General features: G+C 36.3%; 1 protein-coding gene across 2 annotated transcripts in view; it reads right to left on the minus strand.

Moving 5' to 3' along the window:
* The window catches only part of MUSK (muscle associated receptor tyrosine kinase), a 131,967-nt gene extending 109,211 nt beyond the window's left edge, over positions 1-22,756 (minus strand). For both annotated transcript variants that reach the window (XM_077966607.1, XM_077966608.1), the window contains exons 1-3: positions 22,397-22,756; positions 8,517-8,643; positions 4,077-4,228 (exon numbers count right to left, since the gene is read on the minus strand). In XM_077966607.1, the coding sequence (XP_077822733.1) occupies positions 4,077-4,228; positions 8,517-8,643; positions 22,397-22,475 (358 nt within the window). In that variant the 5' untranslated portion in view covers positions 22,476-22,756. The remainder of the gene's footprint in view (positions 1-4,076; positions 4,229-8,516; positions 8,644-22,396) is intronic.
* Between the last annotated feature and the right edge of the window lie 305 nt (positions 22,757-23,061).

The following is a 23,061-nucleotide window of genomic DNA, read 5'->3' on the forward strand; positions in this document are numbered from 1 at the left end:
TCCAACTTCCTTATTCTATTTCTTACTGCTCCGCATACTGAAGGGAAGCCTGCGTATAGGCAGATCCCCACCTACTTACGCACAGTAAGTACCAAATCAGTATTCCATGAAGTCCTGCTATTCCCACCAGCTTTTTAACCTAATTAACTGAAGACTCCATGTATATTTATGACCAAAAAATAAAAGATCAATTGAGAAAAATTGTAAACATAAAAGGATGGAATCAAAACAAAATCAATGTTTTTTTCTGAAGGAAATAAAATGCAGGGAAAGAAAGAAAATGTCTTTTTAAAAGATGCACTAGTGATATCTTTAGAAGCTTAAATGAATGTTGTATCATACAAGTGAGTTTGTTATAAAAACAGAGCCATCAAGGAAATTCTTAGAAATTAAAAATATAGTTTTTAAGACCAAAACACTCAGAATGACAAAACAGTCATACCAGAGACCACATTCATAATATGAAGGAAAAGTAAAAGGAATCTTCAAGAGAATAGAATATCAAGACATGCAGAAAATATGAGGAAAAAAATTTGAAGTCATAGAGAAAGAAAAATGAAAAAAAATAGAGAAAATGTACCTGATTTTCAAAAAAGCTTTGGTCTTTAGATCAAAAAGGCCCACCTAGGCTGGGTGCAGTGGCTCACTCCTGTAATCTCGATACTTTGGGAGGCCAAGGTGGGAGGATCATTTGAGCACAGGAGTTCAAGACCAGCCTGTGCAACATAGTGAGAACTTATCTCTACCAAAAAAAGTAAATAAGTAAATAAATAAAATTAGCCTGGCATGGTGGCTCATGCCTGTAGTCCTAGCTACTTGGGAGGCTAAAGCAGGAGGATTGCTTTAGCCAGAGCAGTCAAGGCTGCAGTGAGCCATGATCATATCACTGCACTACAGCCTGAGTTACAGAGTGAGATCTTGTCTCGAAAGAAAACAAAACAAAATAAAAACTAAACAAACAAAGAAAGAAAAAACAAGTCTCACCCAGAACTGTGTAGGAATAATTCTTAAAAATATACCTGGCATATTCTTGTGAATTTGTGAAATTTATAAACTCTAGAAATAAGAAGAAAAATCCTAAACTTTTTAAGAGAGACATCAGATTTATTTGTAAAGAAATAAGAAAAAGACTTCTCATTTGCAACAGAGAATTACCTACCAAAACTAAAGAAAGAGGCTTTTAAAACTCTGATTCTGCACACGGCAAAATTATTATCCAACAATGCAAGCAAAATGAAGACTTCCAAACATGCAAGAATTCAGGAAATATTTTACATCTTCACTCTCTGAAAAAAGTACCTAATGATTTCCTCCAGCAAAATAACAAACGATAAGAAATAAATGATGAAAGACAAAAACACAAAAACTAAAAATAAATGTCCCAAGTAGATCTAAATTCCTCTAATTTGTGTGGTGCCAGTATGTATGGTTGTAAGAGTGTCAGAGAAGAGAAGATGAAGGTTACATCATTGTAAGATTGACAGTTTGCAAGTAGCAGATGTTTACAGGACAGGAGGCCATGAGATTTAAAGATGCTGGTAAGGCAGTGTTTGATGATTCACCACCAGGTAGAAGAAAGAACGAAGTATGGAAGGAAATAAAAGCCCCATTGGGGAGTCAATGGAAAGGAGAACAGAGAGGAATCAAGGTAAGAGAACTTGATGATGTTGGTGATGCTGATATTGTATAGCAAGAGTAGGAGAATGAGAGAGATTGAGACACTGTTGTTAGCTGAGAAGGAGACAATGGAAGTTTGTGCCCACAAACCTACTTGAAGGCAAGTCATGAGTATGGGAAACTGCTTTGTTCATCTGGCAAGGCTGGACCAAAAAATGTCCATGATCAGAGAGTGATGTACTGGAGCTGAAGATTTCAAATGCAGACTACTTCCAGAGGGTGACAAGGCCAAGAGTGAATTATCGATTGGGTAGGCTGATAAAGAGTTCACACAAACAGGCTCATGACTGTAATCCCAGCACTTTGGGAAACCAAGGTGGGCAGATTACTCAAGGTCAGGAGCTCGAGACTGGCCTGACCAACTTGGCGAAACTCTGACTCTACCAAAAATACAAAAACTAGCTGGGTCTGGTGGCACATGCCTGTAATCCCAGCTACTTGGGAGGCTGGGGCAGGAGAATTGCTTGAACTTAGGAGGCAGAGGTTGCAGTAAGCCATGATCACATCACTGTACTCCACCCTGAGTGAGACTCCATCTCAAAAAATATATACATTTATATATTATATATATATTTATATATAATATGTATTAAATATATATTTAAATATATATATAACAAAAAAAAAACAGTTAACACAAACAACCTAAGTACCCATTAATGATAGACTGGATAAAGAAAATGTGGTACATATACACCGTGGAATACTATGCAGCCATAAAATGGAATGAGATCATGTCCTTTGCAAGGACATGGAAGGAATTGGAAGCCGTAATCCTCAGTAAACTAATGCAGGAACAGAAAATCAAACACTGCATGTTCTCACTTATAAGTGGGAGCTCACGATGGGAACACATGAACACATGGGGGGAAACAGCACACGCTGGGGCCCGTCGGGGGTATTGGTGTGGGGAGGGAGAGCATCATGAAGAATAGAATGGATGCTAGGCTTAAAACCTAGTTGATGGGATGATCTGTGCAATATACCACCATGGCACATGTTTGCATATGTAAAACACCTGCACATTCTGCAGATGTACCCCTGAACTCAAAATGAAAGTTAAAAAAGTAAAACCACTATTCCTCATAAACTACTACATATATGTGTGTACATATAGATTAAAAGTATGGGCCTTAAAATTGAAAAAAAAAAAAAAACGACAAACATCACTGGATTTGTGGAGGTCAAGGAATTGTGAGAATTAAGTGGTTAGTCGTTCTATCTCATGGCTGTTAAAATTTCTTAGGGTGATTACAGGAGTAGAGATAGATAGAAAGATAGTAAGCCTGGAATCAAATTTTGTAATAAATATGGGGAAGTGCCTAGATTATTAGATGACATGATGAATACAGTTAGAGAAAAGATAGGTCAGAATGGCATAAGCACTCATCAGAGGAAAGATTTTGTATAAGAATACAAAATAGAATGGTTTAAAAGCAACATTGAGGGGCTGAGAGATTACCTTGTAGACATGAAGTGGGGAAAATAGAACCGCTTCCATTGAAGCAGAAAATCACTCTGAAGAACATCAACTTTGAAATAAGGAAAAAGGGTAGAAGTGTCTGCAAAGAGGTTAGAAATAAAAAGGTATAACTTATACCTGATGTAAATGACGAGTTGATGGGTGCTGACAAGTTGATGGGTACAGCACACCAACATGGCACAAGTATGCATATGTAATAAACGTGCACGTTGTGCACATGTACCCTAGAACTTAAAGTATAATAATAAAGAAAAAAAACAAAAAGAAATAAAAAGGTGTTTGGTTGTGTTTCACAGATGTGGGGTAAGGGATTTAGAGGAAGGTTTCCTGGTGGAAGAATTCAGGGTGGAAGTCAGGAGATGTGTGAAGTTAAGAAAATGGGAGAGGACAGAGAATTGAGAGGCTTGCCTTAGGGTAGTGGTTGATGGCAGGTATAAGAGGTGTGGAATTAACTGGCCTCAGGGTTGTGCTTGAACTTCAACTTGTCTCACTGCTGAATCACCAGGCCTGAGAAAATCTCTATTTACTGACTGTTTTAAAGTGTACCAAGTCAGGGTGGGCGCAGTGGCTCAAGCCTGTAATCCTAGCACTTTGGGAGGCCAAGGTAGGCGGATCACCTGAGGTCAGGAGTTCCAGAGCAGCCTGTCCAACATAGTAAAACCCTGTATCTTCTAAAAATAGAAAAATTACCCAGGTGTGGTGGCATGCACCTGTAGTGCCAGCTACTCAGGAGCCTGAGGCAGGAGAATCACTTGAACCCAGGAGGTCGAGGTTGCAGTAAACCGAGATCACGCCACTGCACTCCAGCCTGGGCAACAGTGAGACTCTGTCTCAAAAAATATATATATAAAAAAATAAATAACTAAGTGTACCAAGTCAACTTTCAAATCAATAGACGAATCTCTTTCCCACTCACTCATCTTCACTTGCAGGGCTCCACAACTCTCCACAGCTCCTCCCACACCATTGTTGGCCGTGCAGCAGTAAATGCCATCATCACTGTCTTCCACACTCAGGATGGTGAGGAGCTGACCATTCTCCCGGATGCTGTACCGGGTGTCAAAGAGCCTGCAGGTCACAGAGAAAAATGATAGATTAGTGCTTCATCTGTGATTTTTTTGCTATGATTAACTTATCAAACTGATGAATTGTTAATGAGGAAGTAGAATAAAGGTGAGAGGAAACTTGAGTGAGTTCTGAATAATAGAATAACCTTACTTGGTAATATAAAGCTACAATTATATTCTCATCTTTCTTAGGCTCCAATAGTCAAAGTACCATAGTCCTTCAAAAACACTTTCAAAGGGTGATGCCTACTGATAAGACAAAATGTAAAGTTTACTTTATTCAGGAAAGCATATAAAACCAAGATACAGGGGTCTTTTCCCAATAATTTCTGGGAAGTAGCAGCTATTAATAGATAATGAACATGCATACGTATAAATACAATGAACAGAAAGAGTTAATTATTTGTAGAAGTAACTAATGATTAGTTGAATATTCATTCTTTCATTAAACAATTGCTTATTACTTACTGAATGCTAACAAGTGCCAGGCACACTTCTAGTTACTTGGGATATATAAGGAAGGAAAACAATTTCAAACAACAAAAATATATGCTTTACATATATTATCTATTTAATTATATGCACACCATTTGTTGAGAAGGGAATTGGGGCGATAGAAAGAAATAGGAAGAGAAGCAGCAATATAAAAGAGAGTTTCTTTTAACCAAATAAGATTTTTTTAATGCCAAATGCATGTGGTAAGCAGAGTAACACTCCCACAAAGGTTCTTGTTTTAATCATCAAAATCTGTCAATATGTTACCTTATTTTGCAGATGTTAAGAATCCTAAAATGGAGTATTCTGGACTATTCAAGTGGGCCCTGTGTGATAATAAGTATCCCTAAAAGATGGAAGAAGGAGGCAGATTGATAAAGGGAGGTACAACAATGGAGGCAGAGGTCAGAGTAGTGCCATTGCTAGCATTATAAGTGGAGTACGGGGCCAAGGAATGCAGGTGGCCTCTAGAAGCTAGGAAAGGCAAGAAATCAGATTCTTCCCTAGAGCCTCCAGAAGGAACTCAGCCATACCAACACTGACTTTAGCCCAGAGAGATGTATTTCATACTTGTGACCTCCAGAACGATAACATAGTATGTTTATGTTGTTTTAGGCCACTAAGTTTGTGGTAATTTGTTACAGCAAGAATAAGAAATAAATACAGGTTTTGGTACCTGGAAGTGTGGTGCTGCTGCAATAAATACCTAAACATGTGGATATGGCTTTGAAATTGAGGAATAGTTAGAACTGAGAAAAATTTGAAAAGCGTGCTAGAAAAAGCCTGCATTTCCTCAAAGAGACTGTTAATAGAAATATGTGTGTTAATGATTCTGCTCCTGAGGAATTGGAAGGAAGAGAGTTGAATGGTAGAGAAAATCTAAATCATCTTAAAGAATACCTAAATTATCATGAACAGACTGTTGGTAGAAATATGTATGTTCAAAGCACTACTGGTGAGGACTTGGGTGGAAATGAGGAGCATGTTACTAGGAAAGGAAGAAAAGGGGATCCTTGTTATGCAGGACAGAGAACTTAGCTGAATAGTGTCCTGCAGTTATGTGGAAAACAAAACTTGTGAATGATGAACTCAGATATTTAGCTGAGGAAATTTCTAAGCAATGTGTCGAAGCTGTGGCCTCATTTCTTTTTGCTGGTTATAGTAAAATTCAAGAGGAAAAGATAAGTGGGAAAAACTGCTAAGCAAAAAAGGAACCAGGACTTGATGATTTGGGATTATTAGCCTATCCAGATTGCACAAAATACTAGAAAACCAAATTCAACAATACATTAGAAAGATCATCTGTCATGACCAACTGGAGTTTATCCCTGGGATACAAGGATAGTTCAACATATGCAAATCAATCAATGTGATACATCATATCAACAGATAAAGGGTAAGAAACATATGGTCATTTCAATATATGCTGAAAAAGCATTTGATAAAAATTCAGCATCCCTTCGTGATAAAAACCCTCAAAAATTACATGGAAAATGCCTCAGAATAATAAAAGCCATATACGACAGACCCACAGCCAGTATCATACTGAATGGGGAAAAACTGAAAGCCTTTCCTCTAATCTGGAATGTAACAAGGATGCCTGCTGTCACCACTGTTACTCAAAACAGTCCTGGAAGTCCTACCTAGAGCAATCAGACAAGAGAAAGATATTAAGGGCCATCCAAATTGGATGGGAAGAAATATCTTTTTTACAGATGATATGCTCTTATATTTGGAAAAGCTTAGACTCCACAGAAAACTATTAGAACTGATAAATTCAGCGAAGTTGCAGGATACAAAAATCAACATACAAAAATCAGTAACATTTGTATATGCCAACAATGAACAATTTGAAAAATAAATTTTAAAATAATCCTATTTACAATAGCCACACATAAAATTAAATAGGAATTAATCAAAGAAGTAAAAGATCTCTATAATGAAAACTGTAAGACACCAATGAAAGAAATTCATGAGGACACCAAAAAATGGAAATATATTCCATATTAATAGATTGGAATAATCAATATTATTAAAATGTCTATACTACTGAAAGCAATCTATAGATTCCATGTAATTCCTATCAAAATACCAATGGTATTCTTCACAGAAATAGAAAAAAAATCCTAAAATTTATGTGGAACCACGAAAGGCCCAGAATAGCCAAAAAAAAAATGAAAAAAAACTGGAGGAATCACATTGCCTTACTTCAAATCATACTACAGAGCTAGAGTAACCAAAACAGCATGGTACTTGCATCAAAAGAGACACATAGACCAATGGGACAAAAATGGAGAACCCAGAAATAAATTTATGCACCTACAGTGAACTCATTTTCAACAAAGGTACCAAGAACATACACTAAGAAAAAGTCTCTTCAGTAAATGATGTGTGGAAAAGTGGATTTCCATGTATGGAAGAATGAAACTAGACCCCTATCTCTCTCCATATACAAAAATCAAATCAAAATGGATTAAAGACTTAAATCTAAGACTTCAAACTATGAAACTACTACAAGAAAACATTGGGGAAACTCTCCAGGACATTGGTCTGGGCAAAAATTTCTTGAGCAATATCCACAAGCACAGGCAACCAAAACAAAAATGGACAAATGGGATCACATCAAGTTAAAAGGCCTTCTGCACAGCAAAGGATACAATAAACGAAGTGAAGAGACAACAAATAGAATGGGAGAAAATATTTGCAAACTACCCATCTGACAAAGGATTAGTATCCAGAATACATATGGAGCTCAAACAACTTTACAGTAAAAAATCAATTAATGCAATCAAACATAGGCAACAGATTTGAACAATTTCTCAAAAGAAGACATGCAAATGGCAAACAGGCATATGAAAAAGTGCTCAACATCATTGATCATCAGAGAAATGCAAATAAAAACTACAATGAGATATCATCTCACCTCAGAATATGGCTTATATCCAAAAGACAGGCAATAACAAATGCTGGCAAGGATGTATAGATAAGGGAACCCTTGTATACTGTTGATGTGGGAATGTAAATTAGTACAGTCACTAAGGAGAATAGTTTGAAGTTTCCTCAAAAAACTAAAAATTGAGCTACCATATGATCCGGCAATCCCACTGCTGGATGCATAAGCAAAAGAAAGGAAATCAGTATATCAACGAGATATCTGCACTTCTATGTTTGTTGCAGCACTGTTTATAGTAACTAAGATTTGGAAGCAACTTATGTGTTCATTAACAAATGAAAGGATAAAGAAAATGTGGTACATAGACACAATGGAGTACTATTCAGCCATAAAAAGAATGAGATCCAGTCATTTGCAAAGACATGGATGGAACTGGAGATCATTATGTTAACTGAAATTAGCCAGGCACAAGAGATAAACATTGCATGTTCTCACTTATTTGTGGGATCTAAACATCAAAACAATTGAACTCATGGACATGGAGAGCAAAAGGATGGTTACCAGAGGCTGGAAAGGGTAGTACAGGGATCGGGGGGACTAGGGGATGTTTAGTGGGTACAAAAAAGTAGAAAGAATGAAAAAGTCCTACTATTTGATAAGACAACAGAGTGGCTATAGTCAATAATAACTTAGTTATACATTTTAAAATAACTTAAAGTGTGTAATTGGATTGTTTGTAACTCAAATGATAAATGCTTGAGGGGATGGATACCCCATTCTCCATGGGCTACTTATTTTACATTGCATGCCTGTATCAAAATGTCTCATCTACTTCATAAATATGTATATACCTACTATATACCCACAACAATTTTAAAAAATTAAAATGTGGAATACTTACTTAATGAGAATTTTATTTCTGGTCCAGGAAATCTCAGGCTGGGGGTAGGATTCCACTGCACACATGAAAGTAGCCACTTCTTCAACTAAGGCATCCACAGTTTCAAGAGGAGTGGTGATGACAGGAGCTGAAAGGAAAGGAGACATCAAAAGAGAACATTCCAGAATTTTGTTTATTAACCCTTCCTTAAGCAGTCAGAAGCCATTACATACCTGAATGAGAACTCTGTTTCCCCAGAGTAGAAATTTGCCAAAAGAAAGGAAGAGCTTATGTAAAGAATGTTATTTCTACTTCCAAACTAGGCATTTGAAAATCAAAAGAGAAGACTCTCAGGAGAGCAGGGCTTAGACTCTATGATATATGAGGAGAGGCAGATCCAAGTTTTATGGGGCCCAAGTGTATGCAACTTGAGTGTACTTTTTAAAGAAAAAATATAAAATTATGAATACAAAATTTCTGTGGCCACCCCAGTATTATCAGCATAAAGGAAAGTGACTCTGAAGGGAAGTCAAGGTGGAAAAGGATAATAATTTTAAAAATTGTTGTTTAAGAACAATTTTCCCCTGATTTTATAAAAATAGACACTCATATAAGCACATTACTAAAGCCCAGCGAGGGTCTTAGAAAGGGCTCCTGCAAATGAGAGAATCTGAAGCTTAAACTTCATCAGATTTGTAGAGAATTCACTGTGGCATACAACTAGAAAATGAAGAGGCACCACTTTGTGAATTGTACATTTTAAAGGGTAAAGCGCAAGGTATGTGAATGATATCTCAATAAAGCTGTTTTGTTCTATTTTATTTTTGTAAGACAATGGGAGGAAAGACATGGTCCCTTCTTTTTTCTCACTCCTCTGTGAAATGAGAGCTACCTGCATTTATACAGTAAATCATATGGTTGCTTCAGTTAAAGGGCAAGGTATATATCAAAGTCAAATAAGTAGTGTGATTGACGTTTAGAGGTGAAATAGTCAGTGACAGACTTATAAAGCATCTAGAACAGACTGGCACATTGTTTGGCCATAAAAGATACATCTACTTTCTGAATAAACCTTATTATTATTATTATTTTTAAATTGTTTTTTTTTTTTTTGTAAAGTCAAAGGCAAGCTCATCTGCTGAAAGTGAGAAAAAATGGTGAGTGGGAGTGTTTTACTTGCCCCATATCTCCCTTGCTAATGTTATTTTGTCTTTTAGGATTCGGTTTAAACATCCATCTCCTTCCACTTTCCCTGACATGCTAGGCAGACCCAAATGCCCTTTTCCTTAACCTTATGTTATCCTGTAAATGTCAGTCTTATAATGTCACTTGTCACACAGATACTATTTAAATGATCTGTTTACGTCTTTGTCCCACACTCAATTATTAAAACCTTGAGTGTTAGTTCAGGGATCATGTTTTAGGCATCTTTTAATTCCCAGGGTGAGCACCGTGACTGATATACTGTTTAAATGAACAAAACTGTATTTATAAGGCCTCCACAAAAGGAGTAAATACAAAAGTTGAAAGATAGTAGTTGAAATAAGAAAGCAGAATTTTTATGTAAAATGCTTCTTATACACAGTCATCAGGGCCACCTTCTTCCCAGCTTTTCAACAGAATAATCATTATACATTATAATAATCATAATATATATTAATATAATCATAATATAATCATTATAATATATTATAATCATTATAATATACAGAACATAGAACAAAGAAATACAGACATGGACACTATTAAAGAATAGTTAGGAGATATAAAGTATAGAATGACAGGCACTAATACACCTCTGATAGAAGTTTGAGAAAAATAAAAGAGGGGAGCAGCCTAGAAGCGATATATAAAGAGGTAAATAGCTGATAATTTTTCAAAACTGAAAAAGAAACCCAGGAATATTAAGATTGAAAGTACCCACCAAGTGACAAGACAGATTTTAAAGAAAGAAATTCAGCTGGGCATGGTGGCTCACACCTGTCATCCCAGTAATTTGGGAGGCTGAAGAGGGCAGATCACTTGAGCTCAGGAGTTCAAGACCAGTCTGGCCAACATGGTGAAACTCTGTCTCTACTAAAAATACAAAAACTTTAGCTGGACATGGTGGTGCACACCTGTAGTCCCAGCTATATGGGAGGCTGAGGCACGAGAATCACTTGAACCCAGGAGGTGGAGGCTGCAGTGAGCTGAGATCACGCCACTGCACCCCCAGCCTGAATGATAGAAAGAGACTGTTTCAGAAAAAAAAAAAAAAGGAAAGAAATTCATACTTGGATACATTGAATTAAAACTATAAAAATTAAAGATAAAGAAAATCTTAAACTCTACTAGAAAGAAAAAGATTAATTCCTTAAGAATGCCAATTCAGGGTAACCTGAGATTATTCAGCAACAACAATTGATACCAAAAGGCAATAGGCTAATTGTCTTTACATGACTAAGTCAAAATAACTGTTAGCTTAGAATCATACAGCTAGCTTAGGTAATAATTTTAAAGTCAGAACACTTACAAACAAATATTGAAAGTGTTGGCCGGGCGCGGTGGCTCACGCCTGTAATCCCAGCACTTTGGGAGGCCGAGGCGGGCGGATCACAAGGTCAGGAGATCGAGACCACGGTGAAACCCCGTCTCTACTAAAAATACAAAAAAAAAAAAAATTAGCCGGGCGCGGTGGCGGGCGCCTGTAGTCCCAGCTACTCAGGAGGCTGAGGCAGGAGAATGGCGTAAACCCAGGAGGCGGAGCTTGCAGTGAGCCGAGATCGCGCCACTGCACTCCAGCCTGGGCGACAGAGCGAGACTCCGTCTCAAAAAAAAAAAAAAAAAAAAAAAAAGAAAGTGTTTACCACTCACAGACTTTCTCAGAAATAGTTACTAGAGTAAATAAACTCAGAAAGGAATAATTTATACCAGAAAGAAAGGGGTGAGTTATAAAAAACAATAGCATAAATGGTGGTGAAATATCATTGCAATTTTAACACACTATGGAATATTTTCAAAAACTCACAAATTTTTGTGTTTAAAAAAGAATGGAATTAAATTCTAGACAAACAATTATAAGATCAAAGTTCATGGAAGAAGTTTAAAATGCTAAATAGTTACAAAATGTTAAGCTCTTTGCCATAAAATGCAAGAGGATAGAAATGTTGACTAACTTCAAACAGAAAGAAAAATCTATGGTTAAATGCTTATGTTAAAACTTCATTAGTGGTTACCACTGAAAAACAGATAAAATGCAAAACTCCCAAAACAACAGGAGAAAAAAAGAGGTACTAGAAAGGCTTTATCAGTCAAAAACAAAAGCAAAAACAAACAGGAAGAAGAGGAGGAATAAATAAGCCTAGAAAAAGCATGGTTAACAGAAGACATAAAATAATATGGAAGAAACAAATCCAAATATACCATAAATCACAGTAAGTGCCAATGGTATAAGCTGACCTATGAAACGACAGATGCTATCAAACACAAAAGACACACCTAAATAAAATAAAACAGGAATGTTAAAAATAAAGGGGAGGGAAAATATGTATAAAGCAAACAATATCCCAAAGAAAGTGACATAGCAATATTAATATAAGAAAAATGAATATAAGGGCATATGCACTTATAAGGAAAAAAGAAACATTATTTAATGATAAAAGGAACAAACCATAAAAAGGTATGACAGTAGTGAAAATTATATAAAAATATGGACTCAAATAAACCCAAAAGTAAAATTATCACAAGAGTACATGGAGAAATATTTTAGCATGGTGTAAGCCTTTAAAAGATGTCTTCAGACACTAATAAATCAAACAGAAATACAGTAAAGATATAGAAGATATAAACATCAAAATTGACACTAGATATAATGTACATTTTTAAAATACTTAATGAAACAATTAGAGAATACTTTTTTTTTAAATGACACATAGATAAAACATTCAAACGTACAGAAAATATACCAAGCTACATAGGAGATTTTAACCCAGCGCGAAGAATTGATTTTATATAGACTATATTTTCTAACTATAATAAAATCTGTAAGAAATAGACGATAAAAAGATAGTTTTAAAAATCCCCATCCTGTTTATAGATTAAAAGACAAAAATATATATGTAGTAAAAGAGAATAACAGAATTACTAAAATTAATTAAACAGATATGCACATCAACTCTAAGCCTTGATAGATGACACATATTTTCAAATGCCCATGAAAACTAAAGATTAAATAAATTTTAAAAGCGTAAATTATATGTCACATTCTTGAACCACAATTCAACATAGCTAAACAGTAATGAATATTTAAAAACTAAAATCCAAAGAATTAAGAATTTTAAAAACAAAATGGTTCACATGTAATAAAAGGTGTGGTGAAATCATCAACAATACTCACAGAAGAAAAAGATTAGATTATCAAAGAACACTTCTGAAAAAAATATAATGCCCCAAAATTTTTCAGGTAAGTTTTAAAAAACTTTTAAGAAAGAATTAAGTCTCCAGTTACATAAAGCTACAAGGAGCCAGGTGCAGTGGCTGATGCCTGTAATCTCAACACTTCGGGAGACTGAGACAGTAGGATCCATTAAGCCCAGGAGGATCCATTGAGCCCAGAAGGGTCCATTGGAGGATCCAGGTGTTTGAGACCAGCCTGGGCAACACGGCAAGACCACATCTCTACAAAAAATACAAAAACAAGAAAAATTAGCCAGATACAGGTGGCATACATCTGTAGTCCCAGCTACTTGGGAGCCTGAGGTAGGAGGATCACTTGAGCCCAGGAGGTCAAGGCCGCAGTGAGCTGTGATTGCACCACTGCACTTCAGCCTGGGTGACAGAGAGAGACCCTGTCTCAAAAACAAACAAACAAAAGCTATAGGGAATATAAAATATAGAAAGCTTCTCAAATCAATCTTTGGAATAAAACAATGCTAATGTAAGTCAAGCAGGATATAAAGCCCTAAAGTAAAATTTTAAAAAGCAAATTAAATCATAAATTTCAAAATTATTACTATGCATTTAGGCAGAAAAAAAAAATCCTTGCAAAAATATAAGGATAATTTAATAGAAAAGTCCTTTAAACAGGATTTACTATGGTCATAGTTTAAAAGATACCCATCACAGTCAAAAAGGCAGTAACAGAGTTAACTATCCATTCCCTACTTGGAAACCATTAGTAGAGTAGGAATATAATAGTATTTCTTTAACATGATAAATAATGTTTCTCAACCACTGAACTTGATAAAACGAGGAATAAAAACAAACTATACAATACATTCACACACATTCACAGGATGATTCAAATTTGGCTTGGTGCAGTGGAGAGAAAAGAGTGTTCCGGGCAGAGGAAACGGTAACTGTGAAAGCCTGAAGACGGAGGGAGGTTGGTGCCCTAAGCCCATTAGAAGAAAACACAAACATTTATAAAAGATGGGTGGGAGAATGAAAAGTTTAGAAAAGAGACTGAGAGGAAGAAACCAGAGTTGTAAGCAAAGCCAGTGGAGGCTATTGGCAGAGCCCAAGAGTAGCACACATTTCACAAAAGATGGAGAATCAAATGCTGCCAAGAGGTTAAGTTAAATAAGAAGAAACCAGAGTTGTAAGCAAAGCCAGTGGAGGTTATTGGCAGAGCCCAAGAGTAGCACACATTTCACAAAAGATGGAGAATCAAATGCTGCCAAGAGGTTAAGTTAAATAAGGACCTAAAAGTGCCCATTCCTGATGAGAAGGTCATGTTGATTTTGGTGCTTGCAGATTTGGCGGAAGCCAGATTGCAGTGGTGGGAGTTAGGTGGTGATAAGGAAGTGGAAACTAAGAGGAGAAGGAAGACATTTTTTTGCAGCAGAGTTTAACAATAGAAGGGAAAAAAGGGGCTGCATGGTGCTGGAGGTGAGTATGGTGACAAGAGTGGGTTTAAATGCTGACTGAAAGCATCTAGTAGAAGCAAAAATGTAGGACATTGGAGAAAAACAGGAGATAATTGAAGGAAATAGGTCCCTAAGAAAGCAGATAAATGTGGGGCTCAGAGGAAAAGACAGGTTAACCACAGATGGGAGGAGAAAGTCCTCTTAAAGCACAGAGAGGGAGAAGGAGGACAAGATGGATGCAGAGAGGTAGGTTTTTCCCCTTTGCTGGTAGGGAGCTGAAGAGAGAGCTTCTTATGTAAATGCTTCTCTTTCCTCAATGAAGTAACAGCCTCTGAAATTTGTAAAGATATATGCACACCTATGTTCATTGCAGCACTATTCACAATAGCAAAGACATGGAATCAACCCAAGTAACCATTGGTGATAGACTGGATAAAGAAAATGTGGTACATATACACCATAGAATACTATGCAGCCATAAAAAGGAATGAGATTATGTCCTTTGCAGCGGCATGGATAGAGCTGGAAGTCATTATCTTCAGCAAACTAATGCAGGAACAGAAAAGCGAACACCGCATGATTTCACTTATAAGTGGGAGCTGAACAATGAGAACACATGGACACAGGGAAGGGAACAATACACACTGGGGCCTGTCAGCAGGTGGGATTGGGGGAGGGAGAGCATTAGGAAAAATACCTAATACATGCTGAGCCCATTTATTTAGGTGATGGGTGATAGGTGCAGCAAACCACCATGGCACACGTTTACCTATGTAACAAAACTGCACATCCTGCACATGTATCCCAGAACTTAAAATTTAAAAAATAAAATTACATACATATGTACGTACGTGTATATATACACCATATATACACATATATATACACACACATATATGAGAGAAAGAGACTGAAAGAATGAATAGCAAAATGCTAAGAGCATTTATCCCTTGCTATGAGCATTATGTGTAATTTTATATTTTTGTTTTTCTGTATCTTACAGGATTTTTTAAAAAAATGAATACATATTGCTTTCATAATAGAAAAAAAATTGTAGCAGATAGAATGCCAAAGAAATGTTAATTTTCAAAATGCAATGGAAGCAAACTTGTAATTCATAGAGTTTGAGAAAGTCAGTATCAATATAAAGTTATTTTCTAAACAACAAATGAATGAAATAAGCAATTAATAGTATAATCATCTAGATTTTGAGAGATAAAGAACAAAAACAATATTTTATGAAGCTTGGGGGGTGTGGTTAACAATGGGCCCAACGGTTAATTGATGATATTGAATGCTTTTACTGTTTAAAAAGAAAGACTAGGCCAGGCATGGTGACTCATGACTGTAATCCCAGCACTTTGGGAGGCCAAAGCGGGGCGGATCACAAGTTCAAGAGATTCCTGGCCAACATGGTGAAACTCCGTCTCTACTAAAAATACAAAAATTAGCTGGGTGTGGTGGTACACATCTGTAATCCCAGCTACTCGGGGAGGCTGAGGCAGGAGAATCACTTGAACCCAGGAGGTGGAGATTGCAGTGAGCCGAGATCGTGCCACTGCACTCCAGCCTGAGCAACACAGCAAAGCTCAGTCTCAAAAAAAAAAAAAAAAAAAAAAAAAAAAAAAAAAAAGAAAGACTATTGAGCAACTAGCCATTAAGAGGCAAAGTAGCACAGGACTTGAATTCACATCCCAGCTCCATCACTTGCTCTGCAAGTCACTTGACCACACTTAACCTCAGTGTCTTAGCTATAGCTAGAGATAATAATAAAGCCTCCACATAAGCTTGTCACAAGGACTAAATAAATGGAAACCATTTAAAATTGTCCTTGGTCCACAGGGAGCACTGGGCAAATGTTACTTGATTCTATAATTTAGAAAAAGAAACCCAGGCTGTTCAATTGTTTTCCTTGTCTTTATTACATTCAAATTTATTATACCATTAATATTTTATCTCAGGCTGGGTGTGGTTGGTGACTCACGCCTGTAATCCCAGCACTTTTGAGGCTGAGGTGGGAGGATCACTTGAGCCTAGGAGTTTGAGGTCAGGCTGGGCAACACAGGGAAACCACATCTCTACAAAAAATTTAAAAATTAGCCGGCGTGGTGGCACACACTTTGTAATCCCAGCTACTTGGGAAGAAGCTGAGGTGGGAGGATCAACTGAGCTTAGGAGTTGAAGGCTTCAGTGAGCTGTGATTGTACCTCTGTACTCCAGCCTGTGTGACAGAGCAAGACTCTATCTCCAAAATAATAATAATAATATCATCATCATCATCATCATCATCATCATCATTTCTGGGAATCTATCCTAAGGAAATAATCTCACATATAGAAAAACATATAAGTGACTTTTACTGCGGAAAACACATCAGTTGTACTAAATTCTACTAATTGCAGTCAAGTGGGAGAAGATTGAGGCACACAGTTTTGTCTTCCACAGGTTTGCAAGAGCCACTTGGTAATTTTTTAGGGATTTTCAGAGGTGATTGTTATATATTACCATTATTAAAAACTAAGTTGTATACATTTATAATTAAATATATTAAAAACAAAGTAGTAATACTTGACATTCCTAATGATTTAACTACATTTTACTATTATATAAGTTCTTGAGGTTATCTCTAATGTATCTGTGCGGTAGAAATAATATATGAAGGAGGCATACTACACATGCTGTTTCCCAACTCAGTGCTCAGTATTTGAGAGTAGCTTGAGATTGGCCACAGACAAGATGGAGTCTTTTACTATGGAGTATTTATACTGCAGAAATCAATGAGAGCAACAAATCTGGGCCTTTTTTTCTCAGTGACGTGAATATTAAACATATATTAGCACACTGTTATCTAAACAGAATATTAGTCACTGCACATGATGTTTTGAAGATTATTAATAATATAGAATACACTTATGCTTTAGTGCTAAGTAAAAATACCATGTAGCACAATATTATTAGCACTTTAAAAAATACATAGAAAAAAATGAAAGAAAATAAACTAACGTGTTACTGGTCCTGGAAGAATGGGTGATTTTTTCTGTCTTAAATTTTATGTATTTTGTGTTTTCAAAATCAACCTTAAATACCATGTACTACTTTTATAAGACAGAAACTTTATGCACTAGTTTTATTTTCACTCAATACACAGATGCAGAACTGGCAGAGGTAATAGACTTAGTATTAATATTATCTTTCCAATGAGGTGACACATTGGAGGTGTCACATGAACTGTTGAGATCAGTTAAGATCAAAGAAGTAAGTCTTAGAATGTCTTGGAAAATAGACATGGAGACATATGGAAGGTGTTACTAAGAACTTTATTAGGTTAACACCTTCCCATAAGATTCAGTGACATAACAGTCTTATGTGAAGTTTGACTCTGTTTTTACTAATATTAGCATCTAAAATTGATTAAGAATCTGGTATGTGCCATGCATTATACTTTTCATTCATCATCTTATTTATCACAAAAAATCATAAAGATAGGTACTATTAATATTTCCACTTGCAGACCAGAAATGAATACTAAAAATGGTTACATAACTTGTCTACATATCACAAAAATACGAAGTGATAGAGCTGAACTAGCTAAACTTCGCGGTTAAAGTTGGTTCCTTTCTCTAAGACATACTGCATCTTCAAGATCATACTGATTATGTACAGATGGATAAAGAGAAGATGTACATCAATATCAGTTTCTATACACAGAATGCAAAGTCCACATTGCCCATATTTCCAATTATCCAAATCTGTTTTCCAGTTTTCACCGACACAATCACATGGGTCAGTTGTATTTAATGATATTTGTTGACTCAGCACACTGTCTTTTGTTGACTTTCATTCTATCCAGCTTTCATCTCAGCCAGAGCCTGTTTAAACTAGGGCACTATTTCTTCTCTCAATCCAAGGACTACATGAATAACAAATACATGAAAATGAACACAATCCTTTTCTGGACCCAAAGAAAAACTTGACTTGGATATTAACTTCTTGATGAGAAGGATGTGACATTACTTTTCATTTGTATTTTACAGCCTCTCGCATATGGCCATTGACTTCCAACTTTTGATTGATTATTTTTTGATTGACATGACCCAATGATTGAGTACATAAAGAAACAAGGTGTATTTGCTCCTTTCTATTTTAGTAAAATTAGGGCTCTGACTTGGAAAATATTCGTGTTTCTCTTAACATTATGAATGCAGTATTTTTTTAGTATAACAAAACACTCTGGGGTTGGTTTAAACTTTTTAACCTTCTCTTCCAAGCCTTAAATATCCTTGTTTTACTTGCTTCATGATCCAAACTGTATGCATGGTATGCTGCCATATAACTCCAACTCTTTTACTCTCTAGTTCTTTAGCTATACTGACCTGGAAAGTGCCAATCCTGAATTAATCCAGCCATCTGTCCTCACTACCCTATGTTCACATAGCACTGCTGGGTATAGTGCAGCAAATGTTCAGGTCAGGGGCATTATAAAGAAAGCTGCAGTTCCTAGCCCCAGCTGGGTCCTCAGCATGGCCCATGTGATCCTCTCATCTTCCTGAATACAGCCACTCCCTTCAGGCCCCCTTTCCACCCCTCACTTGTTACACTTCTTCAATGACATCAGGTTTCATTTCACTGAGAAGCTGCCTACTTCATTTACCTTTGGAAATAAGGTAGAGTTTAAAGAGATCTTGAAATTTCTGCTCCTTCCTTCTTTTCTTTAAGGTCAATAATATTTGAAGCAACTCTGTTTACTCAAACATGCAATGAATAACTCTTTCAATGCACGTCAATATAAAATATTCATCCAGGACTGTGTGTCCTGGATTTCAATGACAGCTGTGTTAGTCCTGACTTAGTCATATGTCAAATCTGTGAATCCTATCCTTATATACATATAATTTAAAGGAGGAGGTTATTCAAATCTATCTAAAGATAACTTCATTTACACTCAAACACTTCAAGGTTTTGTAGTAAGTGGAGTATTTTGAAAGTAAGACATTTGACAGTTCTTTGTGCATATTAAGCAAATCCAGAGCTGCTTACATGAACTCTTATACTCCTGCAGAATCTAACATCGCACCATACATTTCATACTCCCTGATAAAGCATTAAGTGTTACTGATGTATATGGTTAAGCCAGTTATCCAGTGAAACATTGCTACTTTCATAAATGACAGTTTGTAAAATTCTACTACTTGGGTTATGGCATTGAATTCATCGCTGAAAACATCACTAGTTGAAATGATTCAGAAAGACAATTTTTCCCCTTATCTTTGGGCATCAGTAGTCTCAATTAAACTAAAATGAAAACTATGAACAATTAATTCTACAAAGTTGGATATTAATTTTTATCAAAAAATAATGTGCAGAAAGTCAGAAAAGAATCCCCTGAATACTTTGTATTATTTTAAATATGTCAATTTTTTAGGTAATACATATTGTGCAATTTCCTTTATTCATCATGATAAAGGACTTAGGAAGAAGTATATTATCTAAAAAACTCTTTTTGTTATTACTGTCTGCCAAGAATAGGGAAAACAGTAGCTTTCTATAAATAGTAGAAATAGTTTGGGTGGGCCATTTTTATTAGTTTCAGTAGTATAATGACCAGCGCTGTGGCTCATGCCTGTAATCCTAGCACTTTGGGAGGCTGAGGCGGGCAGATCACGATGTCAGGAGATGGAGACCATCCTGGCCAACATGGTGAAACCCTGTCTCTACTAAAAATACAAAAATTAGCTGGGCGTGGTGGCATGCGCCTGTAGTCCCAGGTATTTGGGAGACTGAGGCAAATGATCGCTTGAACCTGGGAGGAGGAGGTTGCAGTGAGCCGAGACCGCACCACAGCACTGAGGCCTGGAGACAGAACGAGACTCTGTCTCAAATAATAATAATAATGATAGTAATAATATTTTATTGTGGCTCTTTTCTCCCAATGTATTCCTCACCCTTCAACATTTAGAATTTTAAGGACTGTACTTTCATGATATTATTTATTCTCAGAACTGGTATATGTAGTAAATAAATGTTTGTTCTCCTAGACATGGTGTTTTGGCTAAGGGTGATGTTAAACTCATACCAATTTAGATTTTATGGTACAATAGACTGAGAAAAAAATTGTTTTAATTTTTTGATTTTAAAACCTAATTCTAGTAGTAAGTAAATTATAAGAAATGAAATTGGATGAATGAACTGGTTAGTTTATTTAAAAGTCAGGATGTTTGGCTTTGTTATCTCGATGCCGCTATATTTCAATGTTTTCAAACTAGAGATAGTGTGCATTTGAATTAAGGGCTTTATTTGTAAAGTTTGGAAATGAAAATCAATTCTTTCTAGCATATAATTTAAGATTTATTCAGATAGAGAGGTTTTGGGGGTTGTGTATGTGTGCAACAAATCCTTATTTGAATCATCAAAATAAATGGTCCTGCTCTTTATAAGACTGTATTTTAGTATTTAACCCTATCATTTTTATGTAACTGCATGGTTTAGAAATATACAAATAAGACTTAGGACGACCCATACATTCAAACATCCAAGTGGGGCCTTACCGGACATCCGTTGTTTGATCAGGAAGTATTAAAATAATCTGAAGCCAATGTTAAGTCCTTCTAACTATTATTAGCTGTTTGAAAAGATCTGGAGTCTCTTTTATCTGTAGATGCCTTAAAGTATTCATTAGAAATTAAATGTTTAAATACATTTGAAGACACCATTTTACTCAAGTAAAATGGAAAAAGAGAAGCAACAAAATTAAACAAAAAAATCTGTGAAACTGGATTGTTTGTGAAGAAACCCATATCTTATTTGCATGTGAACCTTGACCGTATGGCTCCAGAATTTTTAGTGAACCACAAAATCTAAAGATATGTTTTGCATCTATATATAGATACCACCTTCATTTATCTACACAATACAGACTGTTTCAGAGCTTTGATTAATGTAAAGAGAAAATGATTAATTGGAACATGTCCTAAAGCAAAAAAAACTCTTTTTACTCCATTGTATAACATTTAATTTGAAAATTCTTTACCACAAAATCTAAAGATACGTTTTGCATCTATATGCAGATACCACCTTCATTACCTACACAATACAAACCGTTTCAGTGCTTTGATTAATATAAAGGGAAAATGATTAATGTGAACATGTCCTAAAGCAAAAAAACCCTTTTAACTCTGTGGTATAACATTTAATTTGAAAACTCTTTTTTTGATACCACTCGATCTGCTTTCTCATGTCTTTTTTAAAAAAGATTTCAATGATGCCCTTAGTCACTTTGTAAATCACATTTTCCAGTCTTCCTGATTTAAAATACGCTAGTCCCAGTTTCATAATACACTGGCCAGAAACTATATCACTGGACATTCTTGCTACTGCAACAGGTGTTTGTCAGTTTCTTAAGTTGCTTTCCTTTCCCCTGAGGTGGTGTTATTTCCGGTACATTCCAAAGGCTCTGAAAAAAACTTTTGCCATCTCTTGCCAAGCCAAATCATGACTCCAGCCTCAAAGTTATTTAGAATCCATTGTCTTCCGGGTTTACTACACAGGCAAATTGTGTATGTCTTTCTGTATTTCCAATTTTTAGCAACTAAAATATTTATTAAGTGTTTGGCAAAGCTAAAACTGAAAATAAAAGTGATTTTCATTCAGAAGCCAATGCTCTGGATGTCTGAGAAGGGGGTTGATTCAATTCCTGGCAAACCTGATGCGAAAAGGTTTTCATCATCCACTTAGACCACCCTGAAATTTGACATACGCATAAACAAAATAGACCTTGATAACTTGCAGTGTACATGCTTACGTTTTGCCTTAGAAGTCAGAGCTCTGCATGCACTATGTGGCTAAGCCTTTTATTGCAGAACTTCGGAGGAAAATGTTGGTAGAGAGGAGACCATCAACCAATTGCTTATGTATATAGTTTCCTCCCTCATCCTACATCTCACCCTTCTTCAAGTAAAACTGAAGCCCACCATACTATCAATCAGTGGTGGACATATCTCGTACACACACTCTACAACCATGACAAGGCAACAAGAAGACACGATTGCTCAAACCAACCTTTTGGAAGTTTCTCAGTTCCGCTGAAGGCAACCAGAGTAAGAATATGTACCAGTGGAATGTTGACGAGCTCTCTCATGATTAATCCAGGCTCACGCAGGACAAAGTTCCTTCTGGACAACGTAAGGAAAATGCCTCCACGGTTTACATTTTAAAGCATACTTTGTTGCAAAAGGGTCGTCTGCTAATGACTGTTTGTGTCAGCAGCTCCACAGGCTCTAAGTATAATCAGGAATTCTCAGACTTGGCTGCAATGATGGACACAGCCAGCTGGTGAGTATCCACGTAGGCCAGTAACGCAAGTGTAGGGCTAGAGGAACAAGGGCAAGAAAATCCTTTTAGAATCCCTTTTAAGACAGTGGCAGAAGGACAATACCAGATGCCTTTTGCAACCATCACTGTATTCCCAGAGGTATAGGTGTCCTGGCCATTGGATTCAGCAGCCCACTCTCCTGGACTCAAACCAGAAATCTGGGTTTATTTAGTCCTCACTCCTCCCCATCTCTCACCCCACCCCCACTCCCACATTCAGCCCATTCCAATTCCTACAGATTTTATCAACCAAATAGTCCTTGTAACTTCTCTCTGTCTTGGGTCTTAACCATTCTCTATCTTTTTTCAGATAGTCCCTCCTGCTCAGAAGCTTTTAGAGGCTCATCATCACG

This window comes from Macaca mulatta, chromosome 15, assembly GCF_049350105.2.
Source record: "Macaca mulatta isolate MMU2019108-1 chromosome 15, T2T-MMU8v2.0, whole genome shotgun sequence".
Taxonomy (NCBI): Eukaryota; Metazoa; Chordata; class Mammalia; order Primates; family Cercopithecidae; genus Macaca; species Macaca mulatta.